Here is a 23,944-nt window from a genome sequence, read left to right as displayed (position 1 = left end):
ATGAGTGCCATGTTGGAAACCCCTGAGCTGCCAGCAGTGTTTGATGGGGTGAAGCTGGCTGCAGTGGCTGCTGTTCTGTACGTGATTGTTCGCTGCTTGAATTTAAAAAGCCCAACTGCCCCTCCTGAACTCATTTACCAGGACTCTGCTTTGGCCCGCTTTCTAATCAAATCCTGCCCACTTCTCACCAAAGAGTAAGTTAACATTTTTTTTCCATGTTAACCTGTGTTGACCTGCACTTAACCATTCTTCTGCCTAGTGTGTTTCCTAAACCTGAGTGTAAATGAATGTCACGATATTCTCTTGGGAAGGAAAATAAACATGTTCCAAGTAAGTGTTTTGTTACTGTTAGTGCTCCAGGTGCCTGGGTTTGGCACCAAGTCTTGTTGTGCTGGATGTAAGGAAAAAGTAATCTCTGCCCCTCTATATAGTAGCTGTATGCCAATATTGTGTTATACCAGCATTCCATAGCCCACTGTCTGTGGGAATAGGGGAGGGATGGATGCAGTCAGCACTTCCCTTTCTGTTAGGGAAGAAATTTGTTGGGGCTCTCTGCAAGGAAACTTTCATGGTGTGCCTGTGCACTTAAAATAAACACAGGGGTGGCTATCAGTTTTAAAGTGCCTATGGTTACCTGAAATGCCTTAAGTTGGTTGAAGACTAATGGAATCTATTACTGGGTGGAGCACATTATCCCAACCAGTTTAGTAAAGCAATGACATACTGGCCAGCTCTGAGCCTTGTCAAATTGACCTTATGTCAACTGTGTTTGAGCAGGCTGATCCTTGCCCTTCCCATTGCAGGACCACCAGAGTCAGTACAGCTGCCCTTACCTTCCCCAGTGACATGAAGCATTTACTGCAATTTCATGAGGCTCTGGAGGGACAAGGACTTTGATTACAGTATTTCTCTTCTGCAGTCACTTTGAAACTTGCAAGCCCTATTTGGAAGCCCTAAATACATCAATTATCTCATAAGCACCAAGTGCAGCTGCATGAACCTTCCTTTTGGATCTAAAAAGTCAAACTGTCATAATGATAGTCATTTCAGGGGAGATGAGAGGCTTTTAGTGGTGCTGTTAGATGCCTTGATTACTTGAGGTATAAGATCTTAGGCCATAGGATCTGTAAACTTACAGGAAACAAAGCATTATCTGTTTTAAATTGGAGCCCAAAGAGTTCTCTGATGCTCTCTTGAGTTTGGTGGTAATGTGTCTGAAGCTGAGCATTGAAATGGGATCCTTGATTATGGCTGGTGTCTTAACTGCAAAGCAGTTCCTTCCCTAAAGAATACCAAGTAACTAGAACATCCTTAGTGTATCTTAGACACTTGTCATGTCAGTGTTGGCACTCCAGATTGACATGTCTCAAGCTACTGAAAGAGCAAGCATGAAGCTGTGCTGGTTACCAGTCTCAAAGACCTATTTTTCTCAGGCTAATCTTTGGAAACAGATTTTAAGGTGCTTCAGAGTCCATTTTACTCCTAGTTCAGCTCTGTTCCTATGGCACAGGCTCCTAACACTACCATATTAGAGGCATAGTTTTGACTGACTCAGAACAAAGCATTCCCAAAGGAATGAAAAGTCAGAACATGGCTAAAATTCACCATGTCTCTGTTGTGCACGAATTGCAGGAGTGAAGACCTGCTCACAGAACCCTGGTGTTGTGTTAACAGTGTGCAATCTCAGATTGTTTGCTTTCTCTGGCTCAGTTCAGAGCTCAGGCTTGCCAGTTTCTCTGAAAACTGTAGCAATGATTTCCCACATATGGTTCTTGGGCAGAGCATTGCCTGAAAGGCCTGCCTGGCCCCAGGGGAAAAACCCTGTTGAAACAAACTGGAACAAAATCAGTTGATAGGTAATTCTTCAGCCTTGTTACTTGTACACCTATGTTAGGAAAGACAGGAATATAATTGCTGTTGGGCATTGAAAGGGCTTACAGGAAAGACAGCTCTGCAAGATGTGTCTGTGGTATTTTTTTTCCATTCTAGTGATACTATCACAGACATTCTTTAATATAAAGATTCTAAAAAAAATCAAAGAAATAGTGTCCTTAGGCATGAAAGTCACGGGGAGACTAAAGGGGAACAAATATATTTAAATCCTACAATTATGCATGAAATAGTTTGTAGGACTAATTAGCCAAAAGCTATGTGAAAACAGCTTGTGCCATACTCCACTGAAAAATTTTGCAAGGCTTTGATTACTTGCTAATTATTCAGAGTGTTAGGAAAGCTGATTAAGCAGCTCTTTCCAAATTCTACTGTGAAAGCAAAATAAGTAGCCCAGCAATCTCTCCTGTTACATCAGTACTGGGTTTGTTGTAAGATCTAAGACCAGTTCTTCTGTACAGCTGTGAACTGGCTTTCAGACCTGGTTTGTTCAGCACCCTTGTGCTTAAGGGAGGAAGAGGCAAGGATATTGCTGAAAAAATACAGTAATGGGGAGAAAGCAGGAATAAGCCAAGTTATTCTATCTGTGCAGCTGTTCAAAAATACTTGGAAAAAAACACTTTTGGATTTTATTTCCCTTTTGTGGCACAATCTTCACCTATGGACTTGTTTAGTACAGTTGAACCATAGCATCATTCAGTAAGCCAAGTGGTGGTGGATGAATAATTTAAGAGCTTTGGACAGTAAAATTGCCTGAGATGGCTGCATGCCAGGTACCTTGTACTTGCAGATGTTAGTACTGCTTTTTACAGTTCTCTACCTGCTAGAAGCCTTCTACATATTGGTCAAACACTGGTAAGCAAGAGACTGTTTTCCTAGAGCTCATTGTTTCTTGCCTGTTTATTTCCCTTCCTCTATGCCTGTCCAGCTCTGTACCTTGGCTTACCAAGTGGAGTAGCATAATCAGACCCTTTTTCATTCAATGGACTGCTTCTGGCATGGAAACTCTTGCAAATCAACACAGCAATTGGTGCCTTCAAACACTTGGGCCTAACCCCTGGCTGCAGCTGTCCCCTTTTCCAGGCTTTCCAGTTGGTACAGAAAGTCTGCCATCTGCTCTCTTACTCCTGTAGAAATGCAGCACTGACTCTTTGATTGATGAGGATGAATTTGGCCAGTGCTTGCTCTACTGGGCTAGAGATCTTTTTTTCTACCATCAAGTGTTTGTTGTATCTTTATTCCTGTAGAGTCATGGCACAAGTGTCATCCTCAGCAAGGATAATTGTTTTCTGTGTCTGCACATCTTATCATTAATAAAGGCAAGCTCCTCAAAGATTGAGGCAAAAGACTGTCAAGCCTGTTAGTAAACACTGTCAAAGATCCAGCCTAGATCCTTCTCATCTTTTGTTTGCACAGTAATCTATCCTGGATAAGCAGGCTGCCTGGTACCAAAGACCCTTTTGCACTGTCACTGCTTTTCTCCTAGATGCAAGGAGAGAAGTAGTCAGAAAAGCTACCTGCAAGCTTTTCAGTGTTCTGTTCTTCCACCTAATAGCAAACAGTGCTTGATTCCTGTCAGCTCCTTAGTGTTCTGCCCTGGGAGGAAAGCTTCCAGTAGAATAATAAACTAGAAGAACAGTGTTACTCTGAAGCTTTGGCAGGAGAACATATTGAGGGGTAGAGAAGAATGGCAGCTCCCTTTGGGTGAGTTGAAGCATTGACCTTGGAGAGAAGCCCTTTGGGGGTGGGGGTTCTGAGTCCTTGCTAGGTGCTCTGCTGTGGCACCAGCAGCAGCCTCGTGTTCTCCAGCTCTTATCAGCAAGGAAGACATGCTGTAATACTCTTGTCCTGTTTTGACTAGAATAGTTCTTGTCACTGAAGGTTGAGGAGGGCTGTGATGTGCACTTTACTAAATAAAAGCTGCCTAAATTGGGAAGGAGGTGGTTTAACCAGGGAGGCCAATCTGTACTTCTAAATAGTTTTGACTTCATATAGTTTCTGTGGGCAGCAAATGCTTCTACTCCACTTCTGTTAATTTCTTTTTCAGAGAGTCAGGGGATGTGGAAATTTGGCTTTAAATTTTTTTTTGCTGTTACAGTGAAGACACAGCAAACATGTATTGAACAGTCTAGCTGAGCTGAGGCAGAAAAAGCTGCTTTCTACATATTTGGGGGGAGAGGGCATTGAACCCTGCAGACCTGCTAAAGGAGCTTTCTTGGTTGGAATTTAAATTGCATTCCCTAGCATCAAATAAGGGACAAGGTTCAAATGAGGTTTGATTTGTAAAGCATCCTTTAAATACCTCCAAACTACTCTGCAAATGGGGGAAAAAAAGAAAAAGAAAATTAAAACTCCCCTGTAATACAGGCAGTGGTTCTCAGTGTCCACAGACATGGGCAGATTGCAGGCTCTGCTCTCTTGCAGAGCAAGAGTATCCAATGTGCTACAGCACAAAGGTGATGTAAGAGTTAATGTTTAAAGTGTTAATCGCCTCAGATGAAATGAAGTAATGCCCCAGAAATAAGCCTATTGCTGAACTTCCACTTCATATCTGAAGAGGACCTGAATGCTGATGCTTGCTCATAAAAATAGCACAGTTTTTATGTGCTTTGTGTGAGCTGCTTATGCAGCTGCTGCTTTCCTAAACTCCTGCTTGCTGGGCCACGTACGTGCTCTAAATTCATAATCTGCTGCTGGACAGCCACGAAAACTTAATCTACAATCACACATCAGAATTGCTTTTAATATTAAAATACTAGGAGGCTGTGAAACACCTAGGAGTTCTTTTGCATTCAGGCACTGCTGTGGACACCTATCGAGGTGTAGAGCTGTGCTGCACAGCTGAAACAAAGCATTTGGAGTTCAAATATGAGCATTTGTGAGCACACTTATGTAACTGGTTGTAAATTCGCTTAGCCAGTTAAGACTGATGAACTCTGTACTCATGCCATAAAAGTCTGCCTCCATAATAAGTAACTGGCATCCCCAGACCTGTTATCCTGTCTGCCTTCTGTTGCAGAAGCATTACTGGAAGTTACAGGACTGGCTACTAACTCACTCAAATATTTGTCTTTACTCAGAGTGCCTGACATCTATTGCATCTGACCAAACCAAAACAGGAAAATGAGTCAGTTAAAAGCCTTTGGGTCTGGAGCAAGCTGGGAAGCCATTTTTGTCTCACAAACTGAGATTTTTGTTTCCAGTGTAACACAGCTTTGCCTTTGGATCTCTGATGTTATCAGTACTTTCTTGTCTATGCTGTTGTGGTACATCATCCTCATCCTTGTGTGGGCGTGCTTCTATCTACCTCTTTGGCATGAGATCTTCCTGCCTGCTGTTCACCACCCAGGTGGCTGCTCAGCTCCTGTCAGCTGTCAACTGCTACTGCCAAGCAGTGAAAATGCTGCTTGTGCCTAAGCTCTTGTACTTCTCTGAGCAGCTTTGCTGGAACAGGGCACGCTGAGGAGTATGTAGTGAGTCATCTCCAGACAGTGAAACTTGCTGGGCTGGGATAATCTCTAGGGAGATCTATGCTGCTTTTCAAAACTGCTTTGGTTTATAGCAGGTGAGGGCCCCTTCTTTGGAAGACGTGGCTAAATTTAGCTGTAGTGATAGTTTTAGCATAAAATCTAAAGGGCAGTACTTGAATGCTCCTTAAACTAAATAGTACTTACTTGGTTGATTCGAGTGATATCTAGATTTTTTCCATGTGTCACAGCCTGCTAGGCTTTTTTTATTAAAATAAGCTGTAAGAAAAATACCCTGAGTACATGCTCTTCTGCCTACAGGATGATGGCTTCAGAGGAGCATCTCTTCTCAGCTGTTTGCCATGAGGAATGTTGGCAGTGCTACAGAACAATCTGTGCTAGGCACTGGTTACTTAGGGTTTATTCAGCTGGGCTGAGTAAGAAAATGTCTCTGGAACTGTTTTTCACATAACAAGCTTAAATAATTTAGTTTATCTAATCTGCACTTTCAGAGCATGACGCTTGCACAATTCCTGGCAAGCTTTCCCCTCCATCACTAGTGTGGTATCAAACACCTTCATGACTAAGAGTTCTTTCCATGGTCTGTTCTTTGAATGGCTTTAGTAGAAGCAAGATGAAAGTCCATCTAGACCCTGGGCAAAAAGATGTCTTTCAGTCTGGTACAGTCTCATACACTGTTAGGCTCAGTTCTTGGTCTTGAAAGTTCTTGTAGACTCTTGTCTCACTGGAAGATGTAGATGTTGCTTATAGGAAGACCTTCAAAACCAGATTTGGCCATTGCCAAATGGAGGATCAAGAGAGTCTGACAGATCACATGCCTGATTATGCTACATGTTCTACAGATGCTTTGCAAAGCCAAACCTGGCTGACAGCTTCAGTGGAATGCAGTGATGGAGAGGCACCACTCTGCTGCTGCCAGGACTTTATAGGGTTTTACAGGAGCTTAGATGAGCAACTTGATTTGGTAAATGAAAGTCTAGTATTTTTTAAATAGCTGCTTGCTTTTGCATTAGTCCATAAAGGGAGTTTTAATTTTAGTTTTTCACTGATTATGCAAGATCTATACAATCTGAGTAATCCTTCCCCCTCCTTGTTGAAGTCTTGTGATATTCAGTTTCCTGGAGCGTGGATGCTTAAGGGATTTTAGGATCTCTCTCTCACCACAAGCCTACTGCTTAAAGGCTGATGAGCAGTAGTAAAAGATAGGTGAGATAACAAGCTGCTGCTCCAACACTTGCATGTCTTTCAGAGCTCTAGCTGCCTTATTTTTAAGCACAAACTGCAGAAATATGCTTAACAAAAATATGACTAAGTGGGAGTAAACAAATCTCTGCATCAGTACTGTCCTATGCACATTACTCATGCTGGAGCTTGACCTTTGCATATTTGTCTAGAAGAGTGTAGCTACATGCAGAGTGACTAACACTAGTACATCTTTGCTGCAGGTAGTGTGATACTGAAACAACTCACTGAGTTAACACAAGATAAGCTGAGTGATGAGTGTTTTACTTCCTTGGTCCATAGGATGCTCAAACACCAGCTTGTGCCCTCTGAAGGGAACGAGCAGTGAATGGACCCTTGTACCCAGGGCTTCACACAGGTTTAGCTGTGAGGGGAAACCTGGAACCCATAGGTATTTTGTCCATCATTATGGGTGGAGTCACAGGGATTCCTGCCTTGGGTTTAGTCTCTCCTTTAATAAATGTATCAGTGGAACTACACATGGATTTTGTCTACATAAAAGTGGCATGAAGATTTGACTTACTGAAGATCAGTATTACAGGTAACTTCCAGTTGAGTTATTCAAAGGCAGATTTTTGAAGCCATTTGTTGGCTTCATTTAAACTCCAGCAGTAAGATGCATCTGAGGGTGAGTTTACAAGGTTGAAAGCATCAGTTGGCAGCTTCTGAAGCCTTTAAGTGGCCTCTACTTCCAGGGGAATCTATTTCAGGTCTGTTTGGGAAGTGCACTTGTGAAAACTGAGTGAAACCATACCATGAACTTCCATGTTGGTTTGACTGTAAGAAATCTCCCTCAAAGGAGGCAAGAGAACAGGGAAAGTAGATTCTACTGCTCTTGTCTTGCTGAACATGCCTAGATAGTTACTTTTATAGGAAGTCTTTTTTTTTTTAATATGCCAGGGGAACAGGGAGCTGTGGCTCTAACAGAGCTGTCACATTCAAATGAATTATGGGCTTAAGTAGTAAATCATAGTCCTGAGCCTGCCTAGCTTTCTCTGAACAGGAAAGAACATGATACCTACTTCATGTGGTCTCAAGAAGTTGAATAACTGCAGGAAGCCCTAAAAAAAAAACCACAAAAGGGAGGGAGTTGCTAATCTGTCAGAATCCAAGGTGGTGTCAGCAGCTTTCAAGCTGCTTCTTGATACCCTGCTCTGCGTAGCAGAGAGCACAGCTCATTAATTGGAAGAATGTGCCCTGGGACTGCTGTTCTCCTAAACAATCAGTTATTTGTGCTTTCCTGTTGAGAGCTGATGGAATTATCTTTTCCAAGGCATCAGCTCCATCTATCCCTCTTGCAGTGACCAGGTCACTGCCTTGCCACCACCATGTGGGCAGTGGTGTGCTTCTCATTAAACTCTCCTTGCACTAAAAAAATCCTGATAACTAAGCCTTTAATACCTTCCAGCTAATGGCTCTGTTTCCCCCATATTTTTTTTGAGGGCAAATAAGCCAGGAAAAGACAATTTGCTTTATCATCTACATTTAACATGCCCTTGATAAACAAACATAACTGGTAGTCTCTACCCTATTATGTTGAAAGGGATTTATTATTTAGTGAAGTTTGGCCAGATCTGATGGGTCCTTTTTAAAACTGTCTCAGCTTTTACTCTGAGAGGCAAAATAACCCTGTAGTGTGCTTCTCTATCAAAGAAAAGCAGTCCTGTGTAAAATTGTTCCAACCAGCAAGTCTTGGGGCTTTTGGTGTCCTAGAACTTGCTCTGAATCCTGCCATTTCTGCCACTAGCTTATATGATCAAGTGCTTACACAAGTTCGTGTGGCTCAGCCCAGCAGGCTTCAGCATTCCAATTAAAACAGATTTACAACTCTGTGCACGTTCTGGAGGTCAGTTTGGTTGGCTAGCAACATGCTGTCCCAGTCTTGCTCAGGCTCAAGGCCTCTGTTCTTTGAGGAGTGTTAGCATGTAACATTTCAGTGCAGAGGAGTGGGGTTTGTGCTGCTGCTGCTGCCAGTGCTGATCTCATCTTTGAGAGCACATCTGTTGTGTAAGGCTGCAAAGATCAGTGTTGCCAGTGCAGGCACACCAAGAATAATTTCCTATTTGTTGTTACATTTGATCGTGAGGGGGGAATTTGTTACGGGAGTACTTGTCCGTTCTCAAAGGCTGGTTAAAGCAGCACAGATAAGCAATTAAATGACTGCCTCTTTCAGGTACATCCCACCCCTGATTTGGGGGAAGAGTGGACATATCCAGACTGCCCTCTATGGAAAAATGGGGAGAGTGAGATCGCCACATCCCTACGGACACCGCAAGTACCTCACGATGCCTGACGGAGCCACAGCCACCTTTGATCTCTTTGAGCCACAGGCTGAGCACTGCATTGGAGGTCAGTCAGACAGCTGCTGCCTGCACCTCTGCTAACATTCTGTGCTCTAGGACATGGACAAGGACACTGCCACTTGATTTATCAGAAAGGATAGGTGTTTGTTCTGGTGATGGAAAGGGTCCTGACCAGTGTGTGGAGTCTGAGGCCATTGTGCTATATATCTCAGACAGCAGGAGAGACCCTACTAGACTAACTAACTATTTGTGGCAGGGGTTAAGGAACAGAAGGAATGTTCTGTCACCCATGCCTCAAGTAAAAGGCTGGTAAAGGGCATCTGGTGGTAAGCCTTGGCTGGAGTGCCCTTTGCTTGTGAAGGCTGTGGGATCACAGAACAGAGGCTAGCTGCATGGGGCTTTTCCTTGCATGGAGTCTATGGAGAAGGAAGTAGACTTTTTTCCCCACTTAGATTCTTGGGAGTCTGTACTAACAGGAGGGATTTCAAGATCTGTGTGGAAACAAACTGTGTGCATGAGTTGTGAAGGAGTCTAGACATGAGAACTCCATAAAGAAGTGGAAAATCATGGGGAATCCTTACAATATTGTGTGTATATTCAGCGTGAGTGTCAGCTTCAAACTCAGTACTGGTTAACAGCAACACTTAAAACTGAGTTACTGTGGCTTGACTTCAGAAGTACAATTTACCCCCACAGCAGCTGATTTTCTTGTAAGCCCATGGCTCCCATTTGGTCTTCAGAAAAAGCAGAGGTCTTTTCTTAATTCTGTGTTGAGATCCTCATGGTATACTGCTGCACTAGAACAACTGCTGTTATCTTTATCACTGAAAAGAATCTGAGCAGTGCTTTCCTAATGAGGCAAAAATTGTGTGGCTAATGTTGGAGCTTTGCACAGAAGAATCTGAATTAATTTGAAGCGCATATGCTAATCATCAGTGTAATTTACTAGGCTTATTTGAATTGCAACAATTACTTTCTTGGTTGATGAAACGATGCCTTGCTCAACTAGTGAACAGTGTCAGCAGATCAAATATCATTAGATTAGCCACAAAGCAGATGATGGCTAATGTCAGCTGATCAGAAAGTCCGTGCTTAGCAAAGCCTCAGTTGGAAGATGTTACACACAACTCTGGAAGGGTAACAAGGGGCAACAGCATAGCCAGGCTACTTGGTGCATGAAGGAGCAGAGGGCTCCAGACCTTCCACACACTTAGCAGTCACAACAGGCTGCAGAAGGCAGAACATGCATAACGTCAAAAACATCCTTCAAAGAGAATTTACTCTTGGTCTCTAGGCAGTGCTTGGACATCTTTCCCTGAAGTTAGAACACTCCTCATCTCCTGTAACATGAATTACCCGTTCACATCTGTAGCTAGAGCTACAGAGCTCCTAGTCTCCTGTCCCATACTGGATTTTTGGCAGACTAGCAGTATTTTTAACTTGCTTCTGGTGGATGCTTTCCCACGGATCTGAAATGGCAACCTTCTGAATCTCTTGATTTGCATGAAGTGACATTTACTTAGCTTGCCTCTCTTTCTGTGCGCAGAGGACGTCACGATGGTGATCTGCCCAGGGATTGCTAACCACAGTGAGAAGCAGTACATCCGCACCTTCGTGGACTATGCACAGAAAAATGGCTACAGATGTGCTGTCCTGAATCACCTGGGAGCTTTACCAAACATTGAGCTCACTTCTCCACGAATGTTCACGTATGGTAGGTCCTTGATGGCAGCTGGGGACTCGTTTTCAAGCTTGTGGAATTTCTGGGGCTCGATTCACCTTCATCATAACACAGCTGCTGTGTCTGAATGAGGATCATAATTTTGTGCCATTTCTTAGTGTAATGGTTTGAAAACAAACCAGCGAGAGACTCCAAGTCAGAAATACAATTTAATGAGAAAAAAAAATAAAAGCAATAATACAAAGGAAAACCACAGACAGAGTCAGAATACAACCTGATACTCTGTAGTTAGGGTGGTGGTAGCAGTCCAGATGAAACAGTGGTCTCGTAGAAAAGATCTGGTAGCTCTTGTCATCTGGAAATCCAGTGGGTAAGGCCCCCTGTGCTGTACTGAACCCCAGTTTATATCCAGGTGGGAGCACTTGGCTCCTCCCCCTGGGCAGAGCATCTCACAATGGGTTGATATCAGTCTATGAGTCATGCAGTGGGTCCTTGATGGTCCATTAAACAGAAATAGCTCCTGGGGGGCGCTCTGTATGAGTCATGGGGCGAGGCATGGATGGGCCCATGGACAGGGAGGACTCCTCCTGCTGGGTGGGAAGGTGTTAACATCTCCCCTGACCTTGAACCTCTTTCCTTATCTGTTATAGCCTGGGGTGTGAGGTCTGTCCTGGGCAGCTGCTACCCATGATTCTCTTAACAGCCCATGAGCACTGACATAGAGAGTATAGAATACACAGTTTTGGTTCTACCCACAGAAGGATACACTGGTCCCAGCCCCTGTAACCATGACACTTAGGAACTGGGGTGGACCTGAATGTGAGGAAAAGAGAAGGCAAATACTGAGATTCACTTTTCCTTGTCTCTTCCCCTAGTTGCTTATCTTAATCAAGGAGGTAGCTATTTGGAAAGAAAACCTTTTTTTTGAGAAACTCTTGTGGCAGTAAAAAGCCTGCTCAAATGATTTGGGATGTTGAAATGTTTGTTTCACATTCCACTAAACTTACCTGGCTCTGAAGGATAAACACGACTTCTGAGGCTTTGTAAAATGGGAGAATTTTGTACCAGCCTACCCAGGAAGCACATTTCCTAGGAGAGAGACATGAGGATTGGTCCCTGGATGTAACACAAATGTAATGAACAGCAACCATTCTGTGGTATGACAGTAAAGCTACAGAAGTGGTAGTGCTTAATTGCCATGATTTTGGGCTCTCGCTGAGTACAAGGAAGTCTTTCTTAATAAAAGAATGTAAAGGAATAAAGGATTTGAAACTGAAGGGTGACTCCCAGCTATTAACAGCCCTGCTGGTGAGTGATGTGACCTTGGTAGAATGTGGCCCTCTTGCCTGTGACCTGATCTGCTTCTTCCTGAGCTCTCTTGAGCCCTCATCTGCCTCACTGCTGCAAACATCAACAGATACAGTATGCCAGGAGTCAACTGCTTCAGCAGGCTGGTGTTAAGTTTCTTTCACCTTTTAAAAGATAACTAAGGTACTTGCTGGTAAGAGTTTGGATTAACAGTTTGAATGTTTATCTTGATCAGTTGTGCTTTGAGATTGTGGGTCTGGCAGGCAAATAGGCCATAATGCTTTGTTGCTTCTATTAGTTATTAGTTTCACTCCTCAGTGGAAAACAGTTCAGGAGTACCAACTACCTCAATTTGAGGCCCTAGTCTTGGGGACTAAGCTTGGTCTCCTTTAGAGCATTTGCTTTTGTGATAAAAGTTCAGATCTTTCTTCTATGGGTCTGGCAGGCAAATAGGCCATAATGCTTTGTTGCTTCTATTAGTTATTAGTTTCACTCCTCAGTGGAAAACAGTTCAGGAGTACCAACTACCTCAATTTGAGGCCCTAGTCTTGGGGACTAAGCTTGGTCTCCTTTAGAGCTTTTGTGATAAAAGTTCAGATCTTCTATGGAGCTTTGCTTTAGACCTTAGGGAGTTATTCTGTAGTGTATCTCTTGAGACCTACCTTTCTGAGTCTTTTATAGCCTTGGAAAGGGTGAGGAATGCCTAGCACTTCCTTTGAGTCAGGCAGTAAATCACTTGGCAGACTTGCTTGTTAAGTGGAGGCCCAGCAAGACCAGGACTCCAACCCAAATATCCCAATGTCTGACTAGCTTTTGCTGGACTCCTGACATGTGTTGAGGAGCAAGTAGCCTAAACTCAGGATTTGCTGAATCCTCCAGCCTTTACATCAAGCTTGACCTGTTGCTATTCTAGTTTTGGATTTCCAAAATAGTTGCCAGCTGCCCTCAAATCACGAAGGTCAAACAGTAAAGTATTTTGACTGCTGGCTTCTTCTAGAGGAAACTAGAGCCACATAGCATTTGTCATCTTGGGGAAAATTGCTCATTAAGAATGTTCATAAGGAAGTACCCAGGCCTTGCTAAAATCATCATCCAGAAGCTTGCTGCTTCACTGAAGTGAACACCCTGCTGCTGAGTCTACTCCAGCTACCTAAAACCTGCATCTGAGGATGCTGCAGTTGGGGTAGGGACATGCTGGGAGCTGCCTTAGGTTGGCACAGAGTGGAATCCCAAGTCTTAGGGTTTATCTCCCTGGACAAGTTCCACAGGATAGAGCTGATTTTTGACTCTAGACGGGAATAAACGGCTGGAGTTCTGTTTCTGTTTGTAGATGTCTTCTGTGTGGTTTGCAGTCTCAAATCCAACAGCATGGTTAAAGGGATAGGCAGTTGACAGCAGTGTACTAATGCCTTTAGTTTTGTGGCTGCTGCTTTTCAGGTTTCCATTTCCCAAACTTGAAGGCAGTAGAAATAGCTGTAGGTACTTGGGTGTTCCATGTGTGGAGGCCTTCAAACTCTGTCAGACAACCTGAGGACCTCAGTGCTGCCCAAAGCTGGATCCCTTGATGCCTGCAGCTTGTGGGATGTCAGTGGGTGTTAGCTGAGAGCAGATCTGTAGAGGCACTTACACATCTTGAAGAGGGGTTACCCACGTGCCTTCTGGAAAACTGCAGTAAGTTTACCTCTTCAGTGGTTAAAAAGAGCTAGCTGCCTCTGCTTAAACCCTTCCCTCTGATTCCAGAGAGCACCTGCTTAGTCAGGCTCTGCAACAGTCCACTGAGAGCTCTGCATTTCCATCCCCTCCCTGCATCAGCATGAATTTAAGGATCCATGGCAGCCTTGCTAAAAGCAAGGGAGCAAGCTGCTTTCCAGACACCCCAACAAGTTCAGAAGTGGCAAGCCACCTCAGGAAAGTAATGGCATGCACTGTTCTTAGACAGCAAGGTCAAGTCCAGAGGTTTTTGGCCTCTGCTTTTTAAAGGAAGAGTTTCAATTCTCAGAGTAGCTGTTGCCATGATTTTTAAACAAGTTCATTTCATCTTACTTTGGCACTCTGTCAGAACTAAGCATGAGCTAAGGTCCACAGGGCTCATAAAACAGATACACGAACATGTGTGTGAATCAGAGCTCTTAAAACCTTGTGGCTTTTGAAAAGTCAGAAAGGGTAAGCAGCTGAACTTAAAGCACACAAATAAAGCTTGAAGTGGGAATCTGTTAGATGATTCTTAATTTTTTTTTTCCTTATTTTTAGGTTGCACCTGGGAATTTGGTGCCATGGTTAATTACATCAAGAAGACCTACCCTCAGACCCAGTTGGTGGTTGTGGGCTTCAGTCTGGGTGGAAACATTGTGTGCAAATACCTGGGAGAGAGCCAGGCCAACCAGGAGCGGGTCCTGTGCTGCGTCAGTGTGTGCCAGGGGTACAGTGCCCTGAGGTAGGTCTAGGGACTTCTGCATGCTGGTCTCTTCTGGGGGTGCAGGAGTGGGCAGATCTTTAGCAGGGTGCACGTGGAAGGGTAAGGTGAAAAGCATTTTCTCTTGAACTGGTCTGACAGTTGGCAACACACAGGATGCCACCCTCCTGAAGGAGCAGGCAAAGCTTTGTTCATTTGGCAGGACAAATAAGCTGTCTGTCAACAACACAAATAGGTTTCTGTACCTGGCCAGGGGTGTGTTGGCAAGCTCTGATCTGTGCCCGTGTGCTGGCCTGGCTTGGTGTCATGGGAGAGTTGCTGTAGCCTCCTAAAAGGAGACACTCCCTGTGCAGTCCTGGTGGAATTAACCAGGCTGACTGAGCAGCATGGCAAACTGCTGAGGTGATGCCAGTTTTGCAAGCCATAGTTCAGTTTCTCATCACTCTGAGAAGTGTTCATAACAGCTTGTGGTTTCAGCATGCCTGCTCATCTGAGAGCTCTTACCTGGGGCAACTGGAAAGAGACACAGCTCCTACACTGTCAGTCCATGTTCCCCTCTTAGTGTGTCACTGAAACGGTGCTGTGGAGATGAAGAGGCACTTGGAGCCATTCTATACAGTTTGGAAGGTGGGGGGAGGAGAAGGCTTCTAACCCTGCGTTCAATGTCAACCCGGGGTTCCCTCCCTGGGAGCCAAAGCTGCAGCACCTCAGAAGAGCTGTAACGGCTCCACCTAGTGCTAACACTTCCACTTACTGGTGGAGGATCTGGCCACAGCACTGCTGCTGCTGAACTGGTGGCTCAACCATGTGCAGTAACTGTCCATGGACACACAGTCAATGAAGGGTCAACCAGTGTGACTCTCTGAGCTACTGTTTCAGGTTTTGCTGTCTGTACAAATGGACAGCCACTAAGTTGTAGCTGACTTTACAGTAATTTATTTGCACTTTTCAGCCCTGAGTGAGACTATCTGAAAGGCAAAAGGGGCTGTTGAGACTAGGGTTTTGTCAAGATCCTTTGGGCAGATAAAAACGGTGAAACTATAGCAGCTGTCTCAGGGGCTTGCTTTGGAATTTGGCCTTCCAGCCTGGTTTAGGTAGCTGGAACTCCCTTGATACTGCTGGTTCTTTCCCTGTACAGGGACTGGTTTGATATTCAGCAGTCTGAAGACACTTTTTATGAGTTAAACTCTTAAAGGTGAAAGAAATAAGCTTATTCTGGAAGCATAAAGATGGCACTAAAAGGTTAATATGCACTTCAGTAATATTCCAGCATACCTAATCCCTTTTGAAATCAGATGTGACTATTGCTAAAAGTCTATCACCTACTGCTAGGTCCTCATGAGTTCACACCCTTAGAATCTGAAGAGATGCATTCAGGAACAGTTTCTCTACTTTGCTTTAAATAAAATGTACTTGGTTGTCTTGGGGTTCTGTCATAGAGCACAGAGCATCCTTTTGAAGCCAGCTCCTCAACTGCAGCCATCAGACAAGGTTTGCAAAGATCACATCTGGCTACAGTTCACTTGGTTCACCGTCTGCAGTTATGCAAGATGGTATTTCTGGTCTCCAAAAGGATGTTGCAAGTCACACTGTTCCCTAAGCCGATTTCTGTAGTAATATGTCATGATGTCCTGGTAGAATTACAGGACAAGGGCAACCCGTTTAACAGTACTGCACTTGGATGTTTGTGTGGAAAAATAACAGCTGCTTGTCGAGAAGTTTAATGCAAGTCTCAACGGGCTGTGCAGATTACTGAGCTCCTGACTCCACCTGCTGGGTAAATGCCTAATAGCGAATCTCCAGGCACAAAACATCTGCTCTGTGTTACTGGGCAATCAAAAGGCAGACTTCAAATATTGTGTATCCCTACCTAATATCTACTTCAGCTTTTAAGTGCTGATCAGCTGAAGAAATAGGGGAAAGCAACATCAGTAAACAGCTGCTAAGCAAAAAGCAGGGGGTGCCCCTGGTTATAGAGGTGAGAGAGGAGGTACAAAGCACTTCCAGGTGGAATGGTTAAGCCTCCACCTTCCTGGGCTTGGTCTAATAGGTTAAAGTAACTGGCCTCTTCCCTCTGGGCTACATGAAAGTAGATGACCCAGGTAGATGTGACTGCTTAGTTTCCATTTTCTTGTGCAGTCTTTATCCTCTGAATAACTTTGGGAAGTGAAGGAAAAATGTGATGAGCAAGGTGAACCAGGGATCTGAAATGTGAAATCCTTTCCAGAGCATTAAGCATGAGTCTCATAGATGAGCATACCAAAGTAGCAGCAATACTAGGATCTGCCAGAAGAAAAGGAGGCTCTTAGTTTAAGGAATTAATTTAGAATCTGAGGAATTTGTTCCCTGAGGCTAAACAGGGACAAGTCGTCTTGTGCCTTAATCTCTGCCTGCACAGGCTTGATTCTGCTTCTTGATCTTGTGGAATGCATTTCTACCATAGCTACAGGCTGTAGGGAGACTCCTCAGCTTTGAAACCTGTGCAGTCCTCTTAAAATACCAGAAGCTGCCTTTTTTTCATGCTTGCAGCTCTTCATATTAGGTGTACTACTGCACACCACAGGAACTGCAGGGAAGTGTAGTAGCTTTAACTTCAAATGCCTTGTAATAACTTAAATTTGCTTGGAAACTCTTTTGTGAAGAAAGAAATGTGTATCTCTTTGTCTTCCTTCATTCCCCTGCCCTGGCATAAATGCAGTAGGTATAGTCTGACTAGGCAAAAAGGTAGGGAAGCTCTTATAAAAAGAAGAAAAATTCCATTCTCCATTATAGGGAAGACAAAACCAGAAAAAAGACAAGAAAACAGAACTGGCTCTTGCTCTGTTAGGGGACTTGCAGGTTGTGACTTGGGAGGTCATGCTAAATGTGCTGCAGTTCTTACAGTGTGTTAATATTTAAATGGTAGGAGTACTTCAGTAGCTGAAACTCCTTCCAGCATTCTTAGGCTGCTCAGTAAATTATAGTGTGGTTTCCTCAGTAACAGCAAGCCCTGCTACAGAGTGAAGCTATAACCTGCCCATGACCCTGCATAGCAAAGGAGTGCTGGTATCTGGCAGAGCTCACAGAATTCTGGATGACTTTAATTCTGTTTTAAACAACAGATAAGCTGTGGAGTGCTATTCTGTCTGAGAGTAGGTAAAAGACTTCAACTCAGATGCCACTTGCAGCTGCAACTAATGTTTATTCCTACAATTCCTGCCAATGAAGCTAAAACAATAACAGCATCTGTATATATTGGAAACATCTGCACAAATTGTTCCCTCTGCAGAGCTATATATGCAGTAGACAACACTTTGTTCAGCAACAGGTTTTAGCCCTTTCCTTGGTAGTCCTATTAGGGAAATTACATTCAACTTATGCAAAGGGATACTTAAATCTTCTTGTCAGTGTTACAGATCTTGACTGACGGCTCTTAAATGCTCTGATCAAAACAGCTAATTGCCTTGTGCAAAATGAGACTGCATATCTGTTTTCTGATACTCCAGAACTTCATCAAAGTGGAAGTAATTTCCTGGGAAAGGTTAAACCGTGACAGGGAAGGCCTGGAGATTTGTTTACATAGCCTCTAGGCTGCCAGAAGATGTTAGAGGGGATTAATCCCATCTTTCAAGATCTCCGTTAACAGCTTTGATTGTTTTGCACTGTTGTTTGTTTTTTCTAGGGCACAGGAAACCTTCATGCAGTGGGATCAGTGCAGAAGATTTTATAACTTCCTCATGGCAGACAACATGAAGAAGATCATCCTTTCTCACAGGTACTGCAGTGCATGACTTACACTGACAGCACAGACTGGGACAATTGCTATATGGGATTTGTCTTCTCAGTCCTTTAAAAGAGGACTCCTGAAACATTATGCACCAGTTCCTTGCTTGGTGGTCTTTAGATAAACCAACAGAGAAGGGGAGCCCATGTCAATCTCATTTATACACTGTAAAATATACAAATAAGCTTTGGTGATCTTGTTAGAAGCAAGCAAGCTTTGTTGTCTTTTTGCCTCTGGGGAAACTTGTTTCATGAATAAACAAGATGCACAAAGGAAAACACTGCAATTAGACTTCAAAGTGGAGTGTTCTGCATCTGTTTCACTTCTAGCCAAAGAATTCTCTATTCAAGGAACCTCTTGTTCTGCCACCTACCTGAGGTAGGACTGATCTTCAAAATCTGCTGTATGAACATAAATAAGCAACTAGTTAAACTGTAGCTCTGGCTTCTAGTTGTTCCTCTAGAAACTAGCATATGTAGCCAGCAAAATATTTAGTGTTGCTCTTTCTAGAATGCAAGTGTACTTGTAGGATCCCTGTGCTGCTGTTGTGACCTATGTCTCTCATGTAAGAGGAACGTGTGTGTGTTAAGCAGGTGATGTGCTCAATGTTGTTTCCTCCCTCAAAAATCTGGGTACTTTTTTCTAGGGAAATAAATATTTTAAGTACCTTCTCTGTGTATATTTGAAGTTGCCTGACTCATGGGAAAAAGGGGAATATCAAAGACCCATTCCAATTAAGAGTATGTGTCACTTGCAAACTTTTAGTTGATTTGCACTTCTGTGTGGTATCAAACACTTGTAGAATGAATTATGGCAGCTGATGTGTAGTATGAGCCATGTAATTCATTCCAGATTGACAAATATTTAGACAACTTGACCAAATTTCACATAAGAAGTTATGCAAGCCCCTGTTAAAAGGGGCTTAAATTCATAACCCAGAAAAAGCCAGTGCTGGCTTAAAGGCAAGTCTGAGTAAACTTTTTTCCATAATCATTTGTACTCTGAGGAAACTCCCCAAATCAAACATAGTCTCCCTCCTACTCTGCCCTGCAGCTGTCTCTGAAAGGGAATAAAAACCCCTTTCCAACTTGTGGCTTTTGTTGTATTTGTTAGGGGAGCAGTTTGTTCTGCTAAAGAAACACATCCTCTCCTGAGGGCAATAGCTAATTATGACAAGTGTCCATAGTAAATAGCTTTCTGCTAAGGTAATGCCCCAAGTAATTTCTGCTGTATGAGCTAATCTGTGTGCTGGGGAGACTTCAGGAGCAGATGGTGAAGGAGATGCTGTGCCCAGGACTGCTAGTGCTCTCACCCAGGCCACCCACGGGTTTGGTCTGAAGCCAAAGGACCCTCCCTCTGTTCCAAATACCTTTAGTGTGTCTGTTCTGGGAAGATTCTTTAATTTAGAGGCCCTTCATGCAGTTTTTCAGTACAACAAGAAAACTTTTTCTGTGCAGTGGCTGCTAGGGCTTCTGTTATGCCTTGTTGCAGAGGGAAGTGGACAAATAAGCTGTTCTTGTTGCCAGGAAAGCCTCGTGTATCTATAGCCCACTTCTGGTCTTATCTTGGCAGACTTGGTAGACTCAGTTGTCCTTGAACAGGTTATGACTTTGCTGCACTTGTTACATTATTTGGACTTTTTTTCCTTGATGTTACTCTTTCAGGCAAGTTCTCTTTGGAGATAATGTGAAGAAGCCCCAAAGCCTGTCAGATGCTGATCTGAGCAAGCTCTATACAGCAACATCCCTTATGCAGATTGATGATAATGTTATGAGGTATGAAGGGTGATTCTCTGATCCTTTGTAGAACTCTGAAAGAACCTTCTCTTTCAAATGTTGCTCTTGCATGCCCCATACTGTGTCTGTAGGAATGTGCCGAAATACAGTGCTGACAACCCCAAATTCTTCCTTGCCTTAACATTGAATAAAACTTAATAGGGAAAAAAATTCACTCTTGACAGTCAGAGTTCCTGTAAAATTATCCAGGAGGCATTTAATCAGTAATCATCAGTAACAACTGAACCTGCAGACTTCAGCATAGGAAGAAACCACCTCTGCCTGGAAGCTGTAGTCAAAAACAGTGCAGAATGTAGAAAGCAGCTCAGAACTGCTCTGGGATATCCTTAGCCCTGCTTCAATTTTGGGGAAAAAACCTTCCCAAAACCCACTACTGCCCTCTCAAACATTAGAGTTGGCTGAGATAATAGAATCTTTTTCACTTGTCAAGGTAACACTGAACTTAAGCCCTGTTTTATTAAGCAGGAATCTGTTACTGCCTGTGTCCTTGAACACAACATAGCCCTTTGGGTGGCAGTGTTCATACCATGGCATGTTCTGTATCAGACATCAACACTGTTCCAAAATGAAGCTGGAAACTGTCAGCTATACACCTATAACACTTTTGGAAGATAAGGGAGTATTGTTGGCTGCTTTCTGGAAGTCATTCCTAGAGAAATCTTCCTGCTTGTACCTCATCCCTGAGGCTTTTCCAGTCTGGGCCAATAGTTATGTTCTCCCTTATGTTAAAAAAAAATATATTAAAAAAAAACCTCTTGAATATAGGTTTGCTGCATTCTTGGTTTGGGACAGAGTACTAAGTTTTTGGCAAAGAACTGGAACCCCACTGAACTCTATCTGTGTGCATATATATATAGAGAGAGAGAGAGAGGTGATCTATAGGCAGGTCCTTTTGTCCAGATCTTTGAGGTTTGTAAACTGGTGGGTTTGTATTTGAAAAGGCTTTCAGGTAAAGATGAACAAGACTCTCTTTCATGTGTACTACTGCTAAAGTGAAGTGAGATGCTTTAAAAGAAATGCCTTGAAGGCTGCTAGACTTCAGCTTGCATGCTTAACTTGCCCATGCTAACACAACGTTTGAGGAAGCACAGAAAGCATGAAGGCTTGGGCTGCCAAAGGTGGGTTTGGCAGAGACACTGGGTGGGGAAAAAGAAAAGGTTTGTCCATGAAAATTGAGGTATTGCTCCTATATCTGCATATATATCCTCACTTGAAAGTAAGAGTCCCATGGATACTAAAGCAGATGATTGCAATGACAGTCTTCTATATTTCAGGAAGTTCCATGGCTACAGTTCCCTGAAGGAATACTATGAAGAAGAAAGCTGCCTGCATTACTTGCACAGGGTAATTTCTTGCAGTAGAAACTGCTCTGTGAAGAGAAGAGGCACTGTGGTGTCTGTTGTTGATACCTAGACACGGCTGTGTTAGCTGGGATTTTCAGAAATAATCATGCACAGTAAATTGGAGTGGTTCTTGTTGCCCTTGATACTGGGGCTAAATGCTCTGGGCTCTTTAGAATTCCCAACTGACAGGTTGTAGCACCCAAGTGATCTAGATAAAGCCATGCATTTAGCTGAGCTGCTCTGAGTGTATGAGGAAAAGATGGGAAATGGGTGATGATACAAAGCCTGCAGTTTCAAGGAAGAAAGACTTACTAGATACTGTGGAAGAGACTTGGGATGCTGTGTGGCAGGCAGGTGCTTAGCAGACTGAAGTTTTGCAGAAGTGGAACTGGAAGATTAATTCCTTCTTCATCTACTGATGGAGATGTTCCAGGGGAGTGTCCTGGACTTTAACCAAGGTGTCCATAACAGAGCTGGCACTAGCTGCCTGATGTGCAGAGCAATACTGAGCAAACAAAAAAGGGGTGTAGCTATTTGAACTCTGAGAATGTGGAAATCTGTGACTCAATCTGTATTTGCTCTGATGCACCCCTGCCTCTTTCACATAATTGAGTTGAAAAAAAAATTGTGTTGCAAAGTACTCCATTGAAAAGCCACCAGTCTTAAACTTCTGCTTTGTTTTTCTGATACTTCTGCAAGTAGAGGGCAATCCTGAAATAAGGTATCTTTAACTGAGTTAAGATGCTTTTACAGTTGGTATACTGAAATTTAAATACCAACTGCTTACTGTTTTTTCCTTTTCTGCTGTGTTTCTTGATGCAGATCTATGTTCCTCTTCTGTTGGTTAATGCTGCTGATGACCCTCTGGTGCATGAGAGTCTTCTGTCAATTCCAAGAGCCCTTTCAGGTATATCAAAGCAGTCTCCCCCAGATGTCTGTATTTATGTACCTGCAGGTTCCTTCTTAACATCATGATCCATGATTTCAAAGCAACTGGGCTTGCCTCCTTACACTTGCAATCCTGTGGGAGGTGTACTAAGCCTCTAAATCACCAGTTGCTAGAATTAATGAGGCTAACCTTGAGCATGGAGAATTGGAGTCCTTTCAGGCACCTAATGCTGTTCTGGCTTCTGTTGATAGCCAGCAGGTTATGTTCAGGTTACATTCCTGAATGGGAAAATGCCTCCTTGTCTTCATTCCTCACTGGGATTTAGTAGGAAGGTGAGTTCTTACAGTGATGTCTTGATCAAGTACAGATGATGAGCCCCCTTTAATGCAGGGGAGGTGCATGCTGTGTTATTTAGTACTGAACTAGGATCCCTCCTTTGAAAGGAGTTCTGTGAGCCATCTATCTTCAGCCAAGGAAAAAAAAAGACAAATTACCTTTAGAAGTCAGAAGAGGGAGCTGGCTGCTGCTTTGTCACAGAAATAGTGGGTGTACAAGGAGGGAAGCAGGGTTTGTTCTTTTCCTGGTTGAAAGCTGTGAGCAGGGAATTTATCCACAGCTGCTTCCAGACTGAAGCAAGCACAGGGATTTTCTCACTATACATGGACCAAGGTGGCTGATGTACTGTCAGAGCTCCGTGTAGCTCAGTGTGATGCTGAGGGTCTTAGTTCCCAGTGTGTGTTAAAGCTGAAGCAAGCACAGGGATTTTCTCACTATACATGGACCAAGGTGGCTGATGTACTGTCAGAGCTCAGTGTGATGCTGAGAGTCTTGGTTCCCAGTGCGTGTTAAAGATGTTCATTCCTTAAAGAATGAGCATTCTTATGGCCATCCAGGTATTGCTGTAAGGGCCCAGCCAGCAGCATTTCCTGGACAGCCTTCTTGTCCTGGCTGGGCTTGGCTCCTGCAGACTGCCCTGTTCTGGGAAGCAGTAAAGTTATGTGCTTTGAAATCCAAAGTAGCTGAGGCAGTCAGTGCCTTTCTGCTTCCTACACAGGATTGCTCCTTTGATTCAGATGCTATGCCAAGGGTTGATTATGACATCTTCAGATGGTTTCATTCTCAGCTCCAAGATGTTAACCACCTGGAACTTTCTGCCTTCTGTTCTTTTACAGAGAAAAGAGAAAATGTCATGCATGTGCTGCCCCTTCATGGAGGCCACCTGGGATTTTTTGAGGGGTCTGTACTATTCCCAGAACCTCTCACCTGGATGGATAAGCTTGTGGTACAGTATGCCAATGCCATCTGCCAGTGGGAGAAGACAAAGTCTCACTGCTCAGACACAGAGCAGGCTGTATCTGGCCAGGAGTAGTTGACCCAAAGACTCTGGATCACTTCTATGTATCTCCCTCTTTGGGAACATCTTGTTCCCTCACCTGCTGCTTCAGGTTTCCATTCTCCTTGATATCCTATGGCTGGGGTTTGATCACAGTGTTTTCTTCCAGAGTGGAGTAAAAGCAGAGGTGGATATCTGTTCAGAGCATCTTTGCCTATACAGTCACTTGGATTTGTAGTTTACTGCTCTGCTTGAAGAGTGAGTTTGCTGGCTTGTTACAGGGTTATTGAGCTAAAGACTGCGTGCTTTAATATAGCAGAAGTTTCAAATATCAAAGTCTCTTCACCTGCTGGTGGAAAACTTGATCTGCACTTGATCTGTACCTTTTTTTTTCAGATATAGATAACAGAGTCACTATAACTCTGTTCTCCGCTGTCCTGGTGCTGGAAAAACCCTGTACCAAGCCACAAGCCAGTGAGTGGTTTAGTCTGGAAG

General features: G+C 43.5%; 1 protein-coding gene across 1 annotated transcript; it reads left to right on the top strand.

Annotated features, from left to right (window-relative positions):
* Positions 1 to 23,567, top strand: ABHD2 (abhydrolase domain containing 2). Its single transcript, XM_008945472.1, has 9 exons — positions 1 to 194; positions 8,794 to 8,969; positions 10,470 to 10,637; positions 14,163 to 14,346; positions 17,987 to 18,079; positions 19,753 to 19,863; positions 21,159 to 21,228; positions 22,050 to 22,134; positions 23,289 to 23,567. Exons 1-9 carry the CDS (start codon positions 1 to 3, stop codon positions 23,483 to 23,485), a joined length of 1,278 nt encoding a protein of 425 aa, XP_008943720.1. The 3' UTR covers positions 23,486 to 23,567.
* The last annotated feature ends 377 nt before the right edge of the window (positions 23,568 to 23,944 follow it).

The sequence above is a fragment of the Merops nubicus genome, unplaced genomic scaffold (genome assembly GCF_000691845.1).
Source record: "Merops nubicus isolate BGI_N331 unplaced genomic scaffold, ASM69184v1 scaffold508, whole genome shotgun sequence".
Lineage (NCBI taxonomy): Eukaryota > Metazoa > Chordata > Aves > Coraciiformes > Meropidae > Merops > Merops nubicus.
The sequence above is the reverse complement of the archived record's forward strand: the minus strand, read 5'-3'. Positions and strand labels throughout refer to the sequence as shown.